Consider the following 13,579-nt stretch of genomic DNA (forward strand, 5'->3'; position numbering starts at 1 on the left):
GTCAGTGAGCTCTGCAGTGTTTTCTGTGTCCGTCTCCACCAGCGCAGGGCTACACAGACCTTATTTGGAATGTCAGAACAGAACTGATAGGAGTGGGAGTGAAACAAAGCTTCCCACTCATTTATTTTTTCCTCTTACTTTTAGTCCCTTTTCAAACCGAATCAGCAGAGGATTGTTTCGTAGCATGAGTGCAGATTAGTGTGACTGCTCGCCTATCCAAATGCATGTGTGTGTAATTTAAGCGAAAGCTGAGAGAGATGGCAAAACTCAACAAGTATACCCTTTTCAACTAGTGGATTTTTCAAAGCTTTCTCCATTGAAGCGGTTTAAAACACTAAATGTGTTTTCTCCTCTCTAAAAGCATGAGGCTTATCAAGGCCTGGCTGAGTGAAGCAGCATTAGTACAGCATTAACCACTCAGCCCAGGTTTCCCACGGGATATAAAATGGATCCTTGTTTCACTAGGAAATCGCCATACCAATGCTGCCGAAGAGCACTTTGCTGTAGCCACACCAGATATTGACAAATGTTATTTCCTGATTGGGAATTGCAATCAGTGCACTTGAAAGGGCGCATTGAGGAATTCATAATCATAATAGATGAGTGATATGGCATAAGCAGGGCAAAAAATATGGAGCAATTTAAGATTATCTCGTCAAAACTCAGTGCAGGTCCTGAATAATATACACAGTTAGCACAATAGCCAGTGAAGCTACATAATGGGTTTTCTTTGTAGTGGCCAGAGATATGACTGGAATGGCACAGGAGTGTGTTGCTCAACTCAGTAGTGGCAGTGTTGGCTCTCACTGTGCTGCAGCTGCATGCTAAAGAGCAGCCAGATGTTTTAGATGGTGAAATGAGCCTAGTGTGCAGGAAGCGGTTCTGCATGCCATAGGAATCATCTTTGAAAACAGGAAGGGAACTTGTTCCCTGCTTATGTGCCTTTTCCTGTGGCATGACCGGAGGCAGGCCTTGTGTTTGGCGTTTGCTGGGAAAAAGGTACTTGAAATTGTTTGGTAATGGCCTTTAACGGGTACAAGTGTTACAGCACAAACTAGAAGAGCCTTTAACTTGTTCAGAGACAGATTTTTTTTTCAGAAAAACTAAAAACATCTTATCTACTGTGTCATGTGTCCAAATTTCCACCCCCGCAGTAGTTACATTCTTGTGTACTGTTACAGCTAAACCAAAACAACGCATGGAAGCTGTTTTAACCAGTTATATATAGTATATAGTATATACTACAGTCCTGCTTAAAGATCAATTTTTTTGTGCTTCACAGTCCTGGTTTACTTCTTCTGTGGTAACAAGCTGTACATCAAAATGAGCTACTGTCTGCAAATATTGCTACCCTTAAATTGAGTGTTTACATCAAAAATGTGTGACATGACCCTATTAAAACAATGTGATAGTATGACAATTTAAAGATGACAAATTTACTGATGTTAACTATTCACATAATGTCATGGATGTCATAGGTGTTCTAAACCAAAAAAGAAAACCTCTCAAAACCCATTGTACACTACTCTGACAGCACCAATGATGGAGAGTCACAGATGGCAACTATATAACAAGCTAAAGAGTCCAGTTTAGATCAAAAACACAAGTAGAGGAATATGAATGGTAGGGCAGCAACTAGAGATTATTTTGGTAGTCGACTAATCTGCCAATTTGCAGAAAAGTAACAAGGTTACGTTTTGTTTCTGCTGAGCCCAGGTGGGGTGAATTGTATAAAACTTATTGCAGGTTTAAACCTTGGCTATTAAGATTTCTTTTATGTTCTGATTTAAAGTATGTCGACCCACCCACACCCTCAAGCTGTTTCTCAGAGTGAAAGTTGTTTCTCACTTTCTGCCCTTAAGCAGAAACAGTGCAGTACGCCTATTGAAAGAAGATAAAGGTAAGGTAAATTACACACTTACAGCACTTGGTATTGTACCAATGAGACTTTAAGCTGAAGAAGGACCTTAGCAATTAGCCAAGTTGATAGGAAAGCTCAGTGTCTGGTGACCAGCTCTGGGTTTGTTAAATGGATGGATGCTGTGCTGCACAGAAGGAGGTTTAATGGTGTTTTAAAATTTACTGTGAACAAACTTTAAGATCAGAACAGTTGAATCTAGAATTTCTTGCTTTGCACAAATTTATCGCACAGATACCTTTTACTGGAAAATAGAGTCGGATGCGATGCATAGGATTGTTCCTGAATCTGGGGAGCCCTCAGTCCTCCTCAGTAAATGTCTCTGTGGTTAAGAATGACATATAGATGAGAGGCGACAGCAGTGTCAGGAGCTCTGAGAGCCACATGGCCATGGGTGATGTGATGTGACGGCTTGTCACTGCGATGTCGGTGACCTGTGGTATGTCTGCAGTGGCACGGCCTAGCTGGTGCTGCGGTAATGCCTTAGTCGCAGCGCTTAGACTCTGTCATTGTATCTGACAGAATATATATATTGAATATAGGCTATTGAAACTACTGCCCTGGGGAAGAATAATTAGTATCTTTAGATCAATACAAATGGTAGATTTACTAAAAGACCTTTATATATTGTCCACTCATCCAGAGTTTTGCATTTCATTACATAGGGTGCCTGGTAATAGAAAAGAGAGCTGCGTTGCTTGGCTTATATGAGTTCTCATGATGTCCTTGCAAGTTTTTGGAGAATGTTCTCCTGTCCTTTAACCTTGGTGATATCACATTAAATATTTCTGGATTGTGAACATGCCAAAGCAAGGACTAGCTATAATCTTCCCCTGTAATCTTCAGATTTGGACAGTGGAGAGCTCTTCTTTGGAAGGTAAATGTCTAACAGGATTTTTAGTGTTCAAGCTGCTTTTGATTAAAATAGCAAGTTTCTCTACGGAATGCTGGAACTGAGATACAGTAACTGTTTAAAAAAAAAAAAAGAAGTCTGCCCTCAGTAAACATAATGGATGATTTCTCTTCAAAGGAGCTCTTATCATCTCTTCCCATTTCCCAGAGGCTGCCACAAAGCTGCCTCTTTTATTCCTCCTGCTGCTGCCGCTGCTCATCCTTCTCTCCTGCCTCCTCTCTGGAGGGCATCCTCAATCTAATACAACTGTGTCAGGAAGTATGGGGATGCAAAGTGCTGAGGAGCCAAAAGTAGCCCACCTCTGCAGTGTGCTGCTTCGTCCCAACACACACCAGCCTGATTAGGGAGGCACACCATGAACCTGTGCTCACATTCCTGTGTAACCTTACGGCATATAAATTAAATTCAATGTAACTATCCAACAAAAGCAGAATACCTGAATTATAATAAAAAGACTTATTATTGCGTCTACTAAAGTTAAATTCCTTTTATTCTTACTTCTATGCAAATCATATTGTTCAATGAAATGTTTGTATTGTGTGAGAAAGCCAAAGATGGCTCTTTAAATTCAAATTGAAGTGCAAAATTGTCGGTAGTGATTGAGTATGTTTTCTAGTGGTTGTTATGATATCACTGTTATCCTGGAGATTTTTTTTTCCTGTTTTGTTGCATAGTATCAAATACACTCTGCTTACCTCGCTACTCACTGAAATGTGCTGAGTAAAACAAACAAGGATCCCCCCCCACCTCTTCGATGACCACACACACACACACACACACACACAGTCTGATTTGCCTATATACTGCCTTGTGAATATACATACCAAGTCTGAGCCTTAAAATAATGAAAATGTTCAAGTTATCATGGATGTTTTTTGGCTACACTATCATAGCTTGCAGCTTCCTTCAGCTATTTCAAATTTTATAATTCGACGGAACTTTCCACATTTGGGCCTGCAGATGAATTTTGTGTGACAGCTGATCATTGGCACTGGTCTGAAGGTTCTTATTTCTTATCTGGCAATAAATGAGCTGAAATCCCCTCTTGCAACAGTATGCAACCTGCTGAACTGCATAAATATTATGTCTCCCTAGGAACACAATAGTCGTATTTATTCCTTTATTTTGGGACTGTTTTTTTCCATGTCAAATGCCGAGAGGGAGGTCTCTAGCTCTCTCAGGAGCAGATTGCAACATGTTTCAAGGCTCTGGTGAATAGATTAAAGGCTGGCAAGCTCGATCTCTCATTGAGCCACACTCTCTTACTCACACATGCGCAGACACAAAACCTGCAAACACTCTAAAACCTATACCCTTAAAGCATGTATGGCTCAGAGGGCTGTGCCACTGGACTGACAGATGGTACCATGAGGCTTGGTGTTGCGCCGTTGTGATGGCTCACCCGGAGCCCCATCCACACTGCTCAGCATCACTGCAGTGCTCAGCTTGATACACAAGCCAACAGCCTTCCAGCTCACATGAACAGATAGGCTCTGTTGACATGGCCAAGGTCAGGTTCCTCACTGACACAGTCAAAGATCATCAACAAACGTGAACCGGAATATGTTCAAAACTGAACTTAACATTCTTAATTTCCTCAGGAAAATAATTTTTTGGAAAATTGTTTCCAAGCTTGGATCAGCGGCTCTGCACTGTGTCGTATTGGGTTCTTTTTCGGTTTACTATAGCTGCGAGAAGTTTTAATTTGATTTTCCAGCTTGTACTAATCCATTTTTTAAAAAAGACAACCCTGGTGTACACACTGTGCTAAACTATAACCTTGGGACTGACAGTGGCTGAACGTTTTGTCAACACAGAAAATCAATGGCGCAGTTGCGCATGCCTCTCTTAGATGATCAGTATATAATATATAGGTTTAAGCCGCTCATGCAGAAGGAATCTCTTTCAAAGTGATTCAGAGCATCTGAGCTCATTAAATGTTAATCAAAAAATCTATTTTGAGATCACTAGGAGATCAGTCATGAGGATTTCAGGTCAGCTGTGAGGCCACTGCATCCGAGTACTGAGAGTTGAGTGATCAGGATGGTCCTTTTTTGCTGTGAAGTGTTTGCGCTTGACGTTGGGGTTTGTCCCAATTGAAGCCAGTCTTGTGACACACATGAGTGACTAAAGCATGAGAAAATCTCAACTGCAAAGTCTTGAGACACTTCATCCTTGAATTTTGAACTGAACACTACTCCTGGCTAGTTTTTTTTTTTTAAATGGCACAGAAACAGAAATGAGGCAACCCTCTCTCACAGTGGCTTTTTGCAACACATGCACTGTCCTTTCCATTATTCATGATGTGTTTTCACTGACAGTGCCTTGAACCATGAGGAGTACTCCTGTCTGTCTTTTCCAGAAAGAGCCCTGTGGAATGAGAGAACATGTACCTGAGGTGCAGACACTAAAAAAAGCCTGTTCTCATCTGGTTTTGGAGAAAATCACATGTCGTAGATTATGTGGCTCTCATTGAAGATGGAAAAAGTTCATATGGCTGATTAACTCATGGAGCATTTCCAGTGTAAAATTATATGCAACTCCAGAGTTCCCTGTATTAGCAGGAATCAAGCAGCCAGACTGCCATTAAGATAAGAGGTTTTTTTTTCCTCTCTAGACTTTAAGAAACTGTCTACTGAGGTTACTTTATCTAGCAAAGCATGTTTAAATTATTGCCTCTTTTTGTTTGGTATTGGGTTGCATTTTATTTTGTTTCATTACTTTTTTAATTATTATTTGGTTTTGTTTTAGATGCAAACCAATAAAATGTACATTACATTTCACTTACCAGCTTACTTTGTTTACTTATTTGTCCCTGTCGAGAACATTTTTTAAATACTACTCTCTTTTTTCTACTATTGAAACAATCCTCAATGCAGATTTCAAGATTCCAACCTACTGCACTGGGCTATGCCTCCAAATGAGTTTTTAATGTGTAAAATGTTGCACATGCAAGCCCTGTTGGGGCTGTTGGATGAGCTTAGATTAAGAAAAAAACAGATGATTTTTATAAGCACCTTGAAAGTGCAAACACTCAACATACATTATTTTGCATAATAGGAGGCAAACATCCAAGAGAATGAAAACTGACCGTAGCATTTTTTTTTTGAGTGGATTCATACTCATCATAAAATGGAGCAAAAGTAAGGGTCGGCTGTTTGCATGTTGAATTTTTCTCCTGGATATCTTTGTTTTGCAGTTGTGGTTTAAAAAATATGGTTTGTATTAGCGAGATAAAGTTAAATGCAAAGTCAGTGTGATTAAACAAAACAATGTCCCTCTGCTTTTAAGTGCATCAGCATTATTGTCATCATCCAGTTACTGTGTCGAAGCACGCATGGACATGTATTAGCATTTACAGGCTTGGTGAGTCAGAGATATTTGTACCTTGATTAACATGAACTATTGTTAAGAGCATTAGTAGAAATAATATGACATGAACAGAGTAGAAATGTAGTGAACTGCAGGATTCGCTCCAAAGCCTCAAGCTATGAATCATCTTAATGCCAGCTAGTGGAAATGAGTCAAATTTGTTCCACAGTAAAATATGCAACACACTGATACTCCTCCTATGATCAGGCTGGTGTACAATTAAAACCATTTTGTTTCCATGCAGGAGTCGCATTAAAATATGGTCAGATAATCAGCCATTTGTATGAATGCATGTACACAACAGATCGCTCCCTGTTGTTAAAGACTCATATTGGAGATTGTATTGTTTTGTTGACATGATGATATCTTCTCCTAAAAATATGACTCATTTTTGGAATAGTAAAATTCACAGTTAGGATGTTAAGAGTGTTGATGTGTGCTTAGTTAGTTCCACCTCTGTTCTTATTACCTTAAATGAAGACATGGGTAGAGGACAAAAGGAAATCAGATATCTGCACCAGCATGTTAAGCAGAATCTCAGCCACAAAGGAGAAACTCTGTATATCTAACGAAGCACAATGGATGAAAATATAATGTATGCAAATGAGGGAAACAGACAAAGAGCTTATTCTTCTCTCTGCAGTCTGTCGACTATATCAGATTCCTAACTATCTTCTCATCCCATTCAATGCACTCAGGCTACATTATATCAAAACATTTTTCCAGTTCCTTCTTGCTGTATTGCAAGAGTTTAAATAAAACTGTGTATTCAAATTTTGCGCAATCTGAATGTGCATGGTCTTACTCTAATTTGTGATTGATGCCAGAATGAACCGTTTGAGAAATCACTGCTTTTTTTAACTTTAAGATTAACATTTGTTAATTAATACGTGTGAAATTAGTCTTGAATGCATGGTGTCACTTCACGTCTGTCTAGTGTATTCATTTTCAGAACTGCTTTAAATTCTCTCACATGACACATTTTCCATCAAGTACAATAATTTAACTCTGGGTTTATCTGAACTGCATACCTGCTGGGGTTATTTTTTGAGGGGAGGGGGTTGCTTACCTGGTGATAAAAAAAAAAGGTAAATGTTAAAAGCCTTTGATATTTTTTTTCTGGGTTTAACTTCTATATGTTGTTTTTTGCAGATTCATGGATCTTTGCGAAGGAAGATTGAGGGGCATGCCCCAGGACAAATACCAAAGCAAAATGGCCTCTCCTGTGGTTTCCCTGGATCAGACTTTAAGCGAGTCCGTGTGGACCACAACTTAGCCCAGTCCCATTCTCTGCAAGGCACCTCAACCATGAGCATGCAGAGGAAGAATTACATGATGCCTCATGCACTGGGGTCAGACATATTCAACATGACCCTGAAAGAAATGAAGAAAGAGCCCTCTGAGATCCAGTCTTGTGACCAGTCAAATGCAGAGATGATGTTTGACTTCAAAGATGAAGGTCAGATTGATCCAGATCTCCAGGATCTCTTCGATGAACTGACAAAGACGGTGCCTACACTGAATGACCTGGAGTTTGAAAAGATGCTAAAGCAGGATGATACATTTGGCTTGGATCTAGGACGGCCAAGCTCGGCGGGAGCAGCTGCCAGTCTGTGCTCTCCACTGGAGAAGCCGATAAAGACAGAGCACTCACCCGATTTTGGGCAGGCTCATTGTGGCTCACCACAGCTTCGACCGGCTTCTGCAGGGCCCACTTTCACATTGACCAGCACGTCTTCAACCACCACATCGCAAAAAGCTAACACTCAGGCAGGACACCCAAGGATGCCCTGCTGGCCTGAAATATCTCACGCAGAGCAGCTAAAGCAGATGGCAGCAAACCAGCAGCAACCGAATTCTCTTCTCCATCACCACCACCAAACCGCACCTGTGGCCCTGACCAGCTGGGCTCCTTCCATGAGCACCCACTCCTCCACCAGCACCTTCCCTCAAGACAATGTCTCTAGCCCACTCCCACTCAACCAGCAGAGGATTGGCTCTCACAATAAAGGGATCAACAACTGTCTCTTCAAATCAACCAGCCACAATGGCTCCAATCATTTGGACATGAAGGTTCTCAGCACCAAGCCTACATTGCATTTCAGCCCCAAAGTACCCCATTCTGCCAGCCAGCCCATGTCTATCATGACAAACCCAGTGAACAAGACAGAACAGCAGCAACAGTCACCTTCACCGGGCCCACATCAGCCACATTCAGGTCTCCATTTCCAGAACCAACAAATCCCCACATCAGGAGCCCTTTGTCTGCAAACCAAGACTGCTCACGGAGGGCTGCCTTTCAGACCATCACAGCAGCGGCAGGTAAGGTCTCTGTCCAAAATTCCTTTACACACGATTGCCCTTATGTGAAAACACTATTTTAACTTTTCAGCTCTACAGCAGGACGGCTTCCACTATTAAGAGATTTGATGTAACATGTGCCCATATCAAGCATAGCCAGTGCCATGAAATACTGAGACCAGTATGGCTACTTAATATTTTCTGTTTGATCCACAGAATGTTTCATTTTTCTATTTTACTGCACTTTATAAACAAAGTCAATAACAGCACAGACTGCCTTTTTTTCTATAGAAAGTCTAGTAACATAATCCAAAGCACAATCAAACGTACTCATTTATTTGTCCTGCTGGCATCTTCAGTTTGCTTGCAGCAGCCAACCTGCTGTCTAAAACAGCTACAATGCAGCTCTGTTTATTCTGCGACTTTATTGTTCTTGCTAATGTCTGTGTGTGTGCGTTTGACGATGACACAGATTGCCAGAGCATGGTAGATTATCATGCAGGACTTCTAATTTCTCTGCTTGTCATGGTGGCTCCCTGTCAGGGCACAGATATGCACAGCGGGATTTGCTAATTGGAGGTTGTTAGCTACAAGGGACAAGTGGTGGAAAATGACAGTAATCTGCTTAGCCTAGTGCCGGAGGTTGAATCACTGATTTGTTATGATTGGAGAGATTTAGACCCTCCCCTCTTTCATTTTTTGCACCAACAATATCTGTAGCTGCCTTTGTGTGAAATGATAATGCGAGCCCCGCAACAGAGCTCTCGTAACCTCTACAGATCAAGGGAAGTGCTTGGGTGACTGGGAGAGGGTGGGAAGAAGGAGAGAGGGAGGGAGTTATGCAGACATGGAAGTAAACGAGGTAGGATCATGACAATTACATCAACACATCAAAACAGGACCAGTTTTACCACTGCTAGAGCTATTTACACTTTAAACAGTGGCTGTTCATGGTTACCTTGAAACTACTTGACAAATATTCCTGATATCAGAAGCCTTACATAAATGTTTGAGGCAGAAATACACGGGCTTTAAGATTGGTAGATGATTTAAATAGACAAAGAAAAAGCATTTTCTGGGCTCAGATTGACCCCATTTCACAACATTTCAAATCTTTTTTTATAAACACAGTGCATCATTTCAAGCAAATGTACTGGCTGTCGTAATAGTGACACTAGTATTAGTGTTGCATTAGAGATAATAAGCATTTTTAATAAAATATGTACGATTTGGTATGTAATTTAAAAAGGATTGCAGTGAGAGAAAAGGGGAAGACACTTAAAATTCAAATTTCAAATAATGAAAAAGACTTGTGAATTTGTTGAATTATTAAACATTATTTCAGAGCTCCTTAAAGTAAAATCTCTTTCACCTACAGTTTTTTAAAGTTTGTGAGGGGTTAAGGGCTTGGTGAGACAGCTTTCCCAAAGAGATTATTTTTTAATGTGACCAAATAACCATAGCTATGAATATGATAGGGTTGGAATTGCGGATAATAAAAAAGACCTTTATAATTTATGGACACTATTTATAATTTCAAGCTGAGCTAAAAAGTGCTGATAATGGTGTTTGTAAATTTTAGCCAGCATGGACAGGGTTAAAAGTCCAGCTAATGAGAGAGGGACAGCTTATAGAGAGGAGAAAAAGAGTGGAGTCTCTTCCCACAGTGAACTGAATTAGTAATGCCAGAGAAATAAAGGTCCTGAAAGAGTGCCCTGATCCCCTGTGTAACACAAGTAACTAGCAGTGGGCTTCCTTCCACTGCTTGAAGCTGGAGACCGTTATTAAAGCATGCACGTCCAAACATGTTTGAAGCTTCTTAGTAATAATCAGTTTCTGAATCAAACCTGACGAAATTCAAATCCACCACTGTATAAACCTCTGAGGTTGCACAATATTCACTTCACCCACTTGAAGTACTCATACGAGTACATTCTGGAGCAGCATACACTAGAGGACACTAATGCATTATGAAACCTGAGTTACTGTGGTTGGTGGCAATGCTGTCTCAAGGACAAAATTTTGTGTTGCTAGTTTCACCAGTTGTGTAGCTGTCTTGTGTGTTTTGGCTAAAGAAAAAAATACTTTGGGGTGTAATATGAGTGCTAATAAAGAATGAGGCAATCCTGCAGGTCTTTATTATTTTTAATTTCTGAAATATTGCAGCAGTGGAAAAATTACTGCTTCAATAAAAAGAAAAAAGCTCTGTATGGAGTTTTCGGTTTCAGAAAGACCTTTCAGGGAAACAAAGAAAAATGGTTTTCTAGCACAAACTATGTTAGTGAAAGTTAAGCTTTTTAGTTCCTTAATGACTCAAGTCAAATAGTTACTGAATATTTTCCATATTAAATATCTTTATAGCAGTATAATGACCTATGTTTACATTTTTTTTTTTAATTTCAAATTCAGTTGTGTACACATGCGTTACAAATATTTGTCAGACAGTCTTATCCAAAGCGACATCCGTATTTTCTCTGCATTAGATCAAATGAAGACATTTGACAACGATTTCATCATCCCATAGTTTTTAGTTTCGGCTAAAACCAATTCCCATTTTAATACGACACACAAACTTTCTGGAGAATACTGTCCTTACTGAAATGCATGAACCCAGTAGCCAAAGTAGCCGAATGCTCACAGTGCATGCCACATAATCTGGCTGCAGACTTGAGCTGGATGTCATAACCTGTCTAACACATTTCCTTTCTGTTTTATCACTACTACTACTACACAACTGTCTAGTAACGGCAAACATGGAGTAGAACTCAAAACTAAGGCAACATCTAAAAATAAAGGTTTACTTAAAGTAAATAAGGACTCCTCAACTTTTGTTGTTGATCTTGTGGCACCAGATCCTTCAGTTAGGATAAGAACGGGGCCATAGGGGTTGAGCCTACCAGGTCACTCCAGCAGTGCTGTGAAGGGAGTACTTGTTTCCTGGGAAAGGGAGCTGTGGCCAAGTCCAGATGCCGAGGCGCTCCCCAGGGACAGCATCCTGAGACCAGACTGGAGGAAGTGCAGTGTGAGAGCCGGCGAGGCTGGGCCTGGATCACTGTCAGCTGCCTGCGCTGCCGCAGGATGGGAGACTAAATCACTCCGCTCCTTCTCTCAAGCCCGAGCCACATGTGGTATTCATTTACAAAAAACTTGTGAAGAATGGAAGGGGGGAAAACATGGAAAACAGCTTTATGACACATCAGGATGACAGAGGATTACTCAGTTGTACACGCTAAAACACCCCTCATTGGGTCTTTTCTTACAACAAAGATGGATCAAGCTCTCTTCAATTTACCTCTGTGGGGAACAAGTCTTTGAAGGTCACGTTTTCTTATAGACTCAGTAAATGGATAAAGTAAATCAAAACCAGTGACTCTGCTTTCTACTGTAAGAGGAGAAACCACTGTTTTGATGTTTCAGTCCCTGTGTAACCTCATTGCCATGCTTGGTTTGCTGTGTGGGTTGAACTCGGGCAGAGAAGGCGAATATTAGCTTACGTGAAGTGGCTTGTGACTCCTGATGAGTTTCGGCTTCCCTTATTCTCTAATCCTGTCTCGTTAGTTCTCCAAATTTCAGTCCATTCATTATCATTCACTAAGACTAGGAGGCACACACACACACACACACACACACACACACACACACACACACACACACACACACACACACACACACACACACACACACACATATTCTTCCTTTTTTTTCTTCAGAAAATCAGAAAGCTACTACCCTGTAGATATTCATTCTCTGCAAAGACTCTGTCCTTAAGTAGTAGCTTCTGGTAAATGCACTGTTGGATTTCTAATCCATTTTACCCTGGGAAACATTTTAAGTCAACACAATGACTGACACTGTATACACAGTATGTGTTGACTTGGATTTGGTGCACATTAACCTCCTTCATGACAAATGTTCGCACTTCATGCAAGCTTGTGTGTTGTGAGGGTGTCCACATGAAAGGCTAGTTTTATTTGGAGCGCTTGGATGGTCGCCACAGCTGTCTAAAAAAGCCAAAGAAAATATGAAATGGAAGGACTGTAACATCTTAAGCACCATGGTATTCACATGGTGAAAGATTATCTGCAACAACAACAAAAAAAGCATACACTGAGGACAAAACTTTAAACAAAAAGCTAGTTTGGATCTCTCAATTCCTGCGCCGCAGACTACAACATTTTAATCAGTGATAGTGTCAGGAGCCAAATGGGTTTCTAGAGGATGGAATGCCTCCTTGCCAAAAACAACACAGTGATCAGTAAGGGAGAGCTTATTAAATGGAGGTAGTCATGGTGCTGGCGCTTAACTTCCCATCGGCACACATTTCCTGCTGTCTCAGGGATTCTTTCCACTCTCTTTAGACACAATTATCAGGGGAGAGGCAGGCCTTGAGGACGACTTGAAACCCCCCCCCCCCCCCCCCCCCCCGCACCTCCCCCAACAAAAAAAAAAGAAGAACAGAAAAAAAGCCCCCTCCATTTTTCCCTTTTTCATCTGCACAGGGAGTAGCCTTGGCCACATTCTGGAGGTTGAATAGCATCTTTGAAACAGATATATGATGTCTTGTAGAGTTTTGCCCCCTACTGGCATGCCTGTGTTGTTGCAATGTTTTGATTTTGTGCTTTCACTGAGAGTAATGTAAGACCATCCTATTGTCTCTTTTTCAAAGGGTCTTCCTGCTGGTCCAAGGCTGCCCACTAATGGAAGTTTAGGAGTCATGTCAGCCCAGCCACAGCCACGACCCCCGGTCCCAAACAACCAGCAGAAAGGGCCTCCAAAAACACAGGCCATGCAAAGACAGCTCAACCAACCGCAGCACACCATCGGCAATTCAGTAAGCTGCATTTACATCATACCGTTTTCACCGATTAATTAAGACTGTTTTGATCAATCATATGAATATAGTATTTAGAACACTGTTTTTACTTTCAAGGACAAAGACAACACACATGATCAGTTTAGTCGTCACCTGACAAGACCACCGCCAGATTACAAGCAGTCAAGAAGTATAGCTGGAGTACAGCAGGGAAACATCTTCCCAGGTACTTTAAATTTCTAGTGATTAAGGAATGCTTTAC

The 13,579-nt window shown here is 40.9% G+C and overlaps 1 protein-coding gene across 1 annotated transcript in view; it reads left to right on the forward strand.

Moving 5' to 3' along the window:
• zmp:0000001236 (mastermind-like protein 2) overlaps positions 1-13,579 on the forward strand; it is a 33,758-nt gene that overhangs the window by 18,713 nt on the left and 1,466 nt on the right. The window contains exons 2-4 of the mRNA XM_063493898.1: positions 7,356-8,525; positions 13,171-13,335; positions 13,435-13,543. Of these exons, the coding sequence (XP_063349968.1) occupies positions 7,356-8,525; positions 13,171-13,335; positions 13,435-13,543 (1,444 nt within the window). The remainder of the gene's footprint in view (positions 1-7,355; positions 8,526-13,170; positions 13,336-13,434; positions 13,544-13,579) is intronic.

Source organism: Pelmatolapia mariae, linkage group LG14 (assembly GCF_036321145.2).
Source record: "Pelmatolapia mariae isolate MD_Pm_ZW linkage group LG14, Pm_UMD_F_2, whole genome shotgun sequence".
NCBI lineage: Eukaryota > Metazoa > Chordata > Actinopteri > Cichliformes > Cichlidae > Pelmatolapia > Pelmatolapia mariae.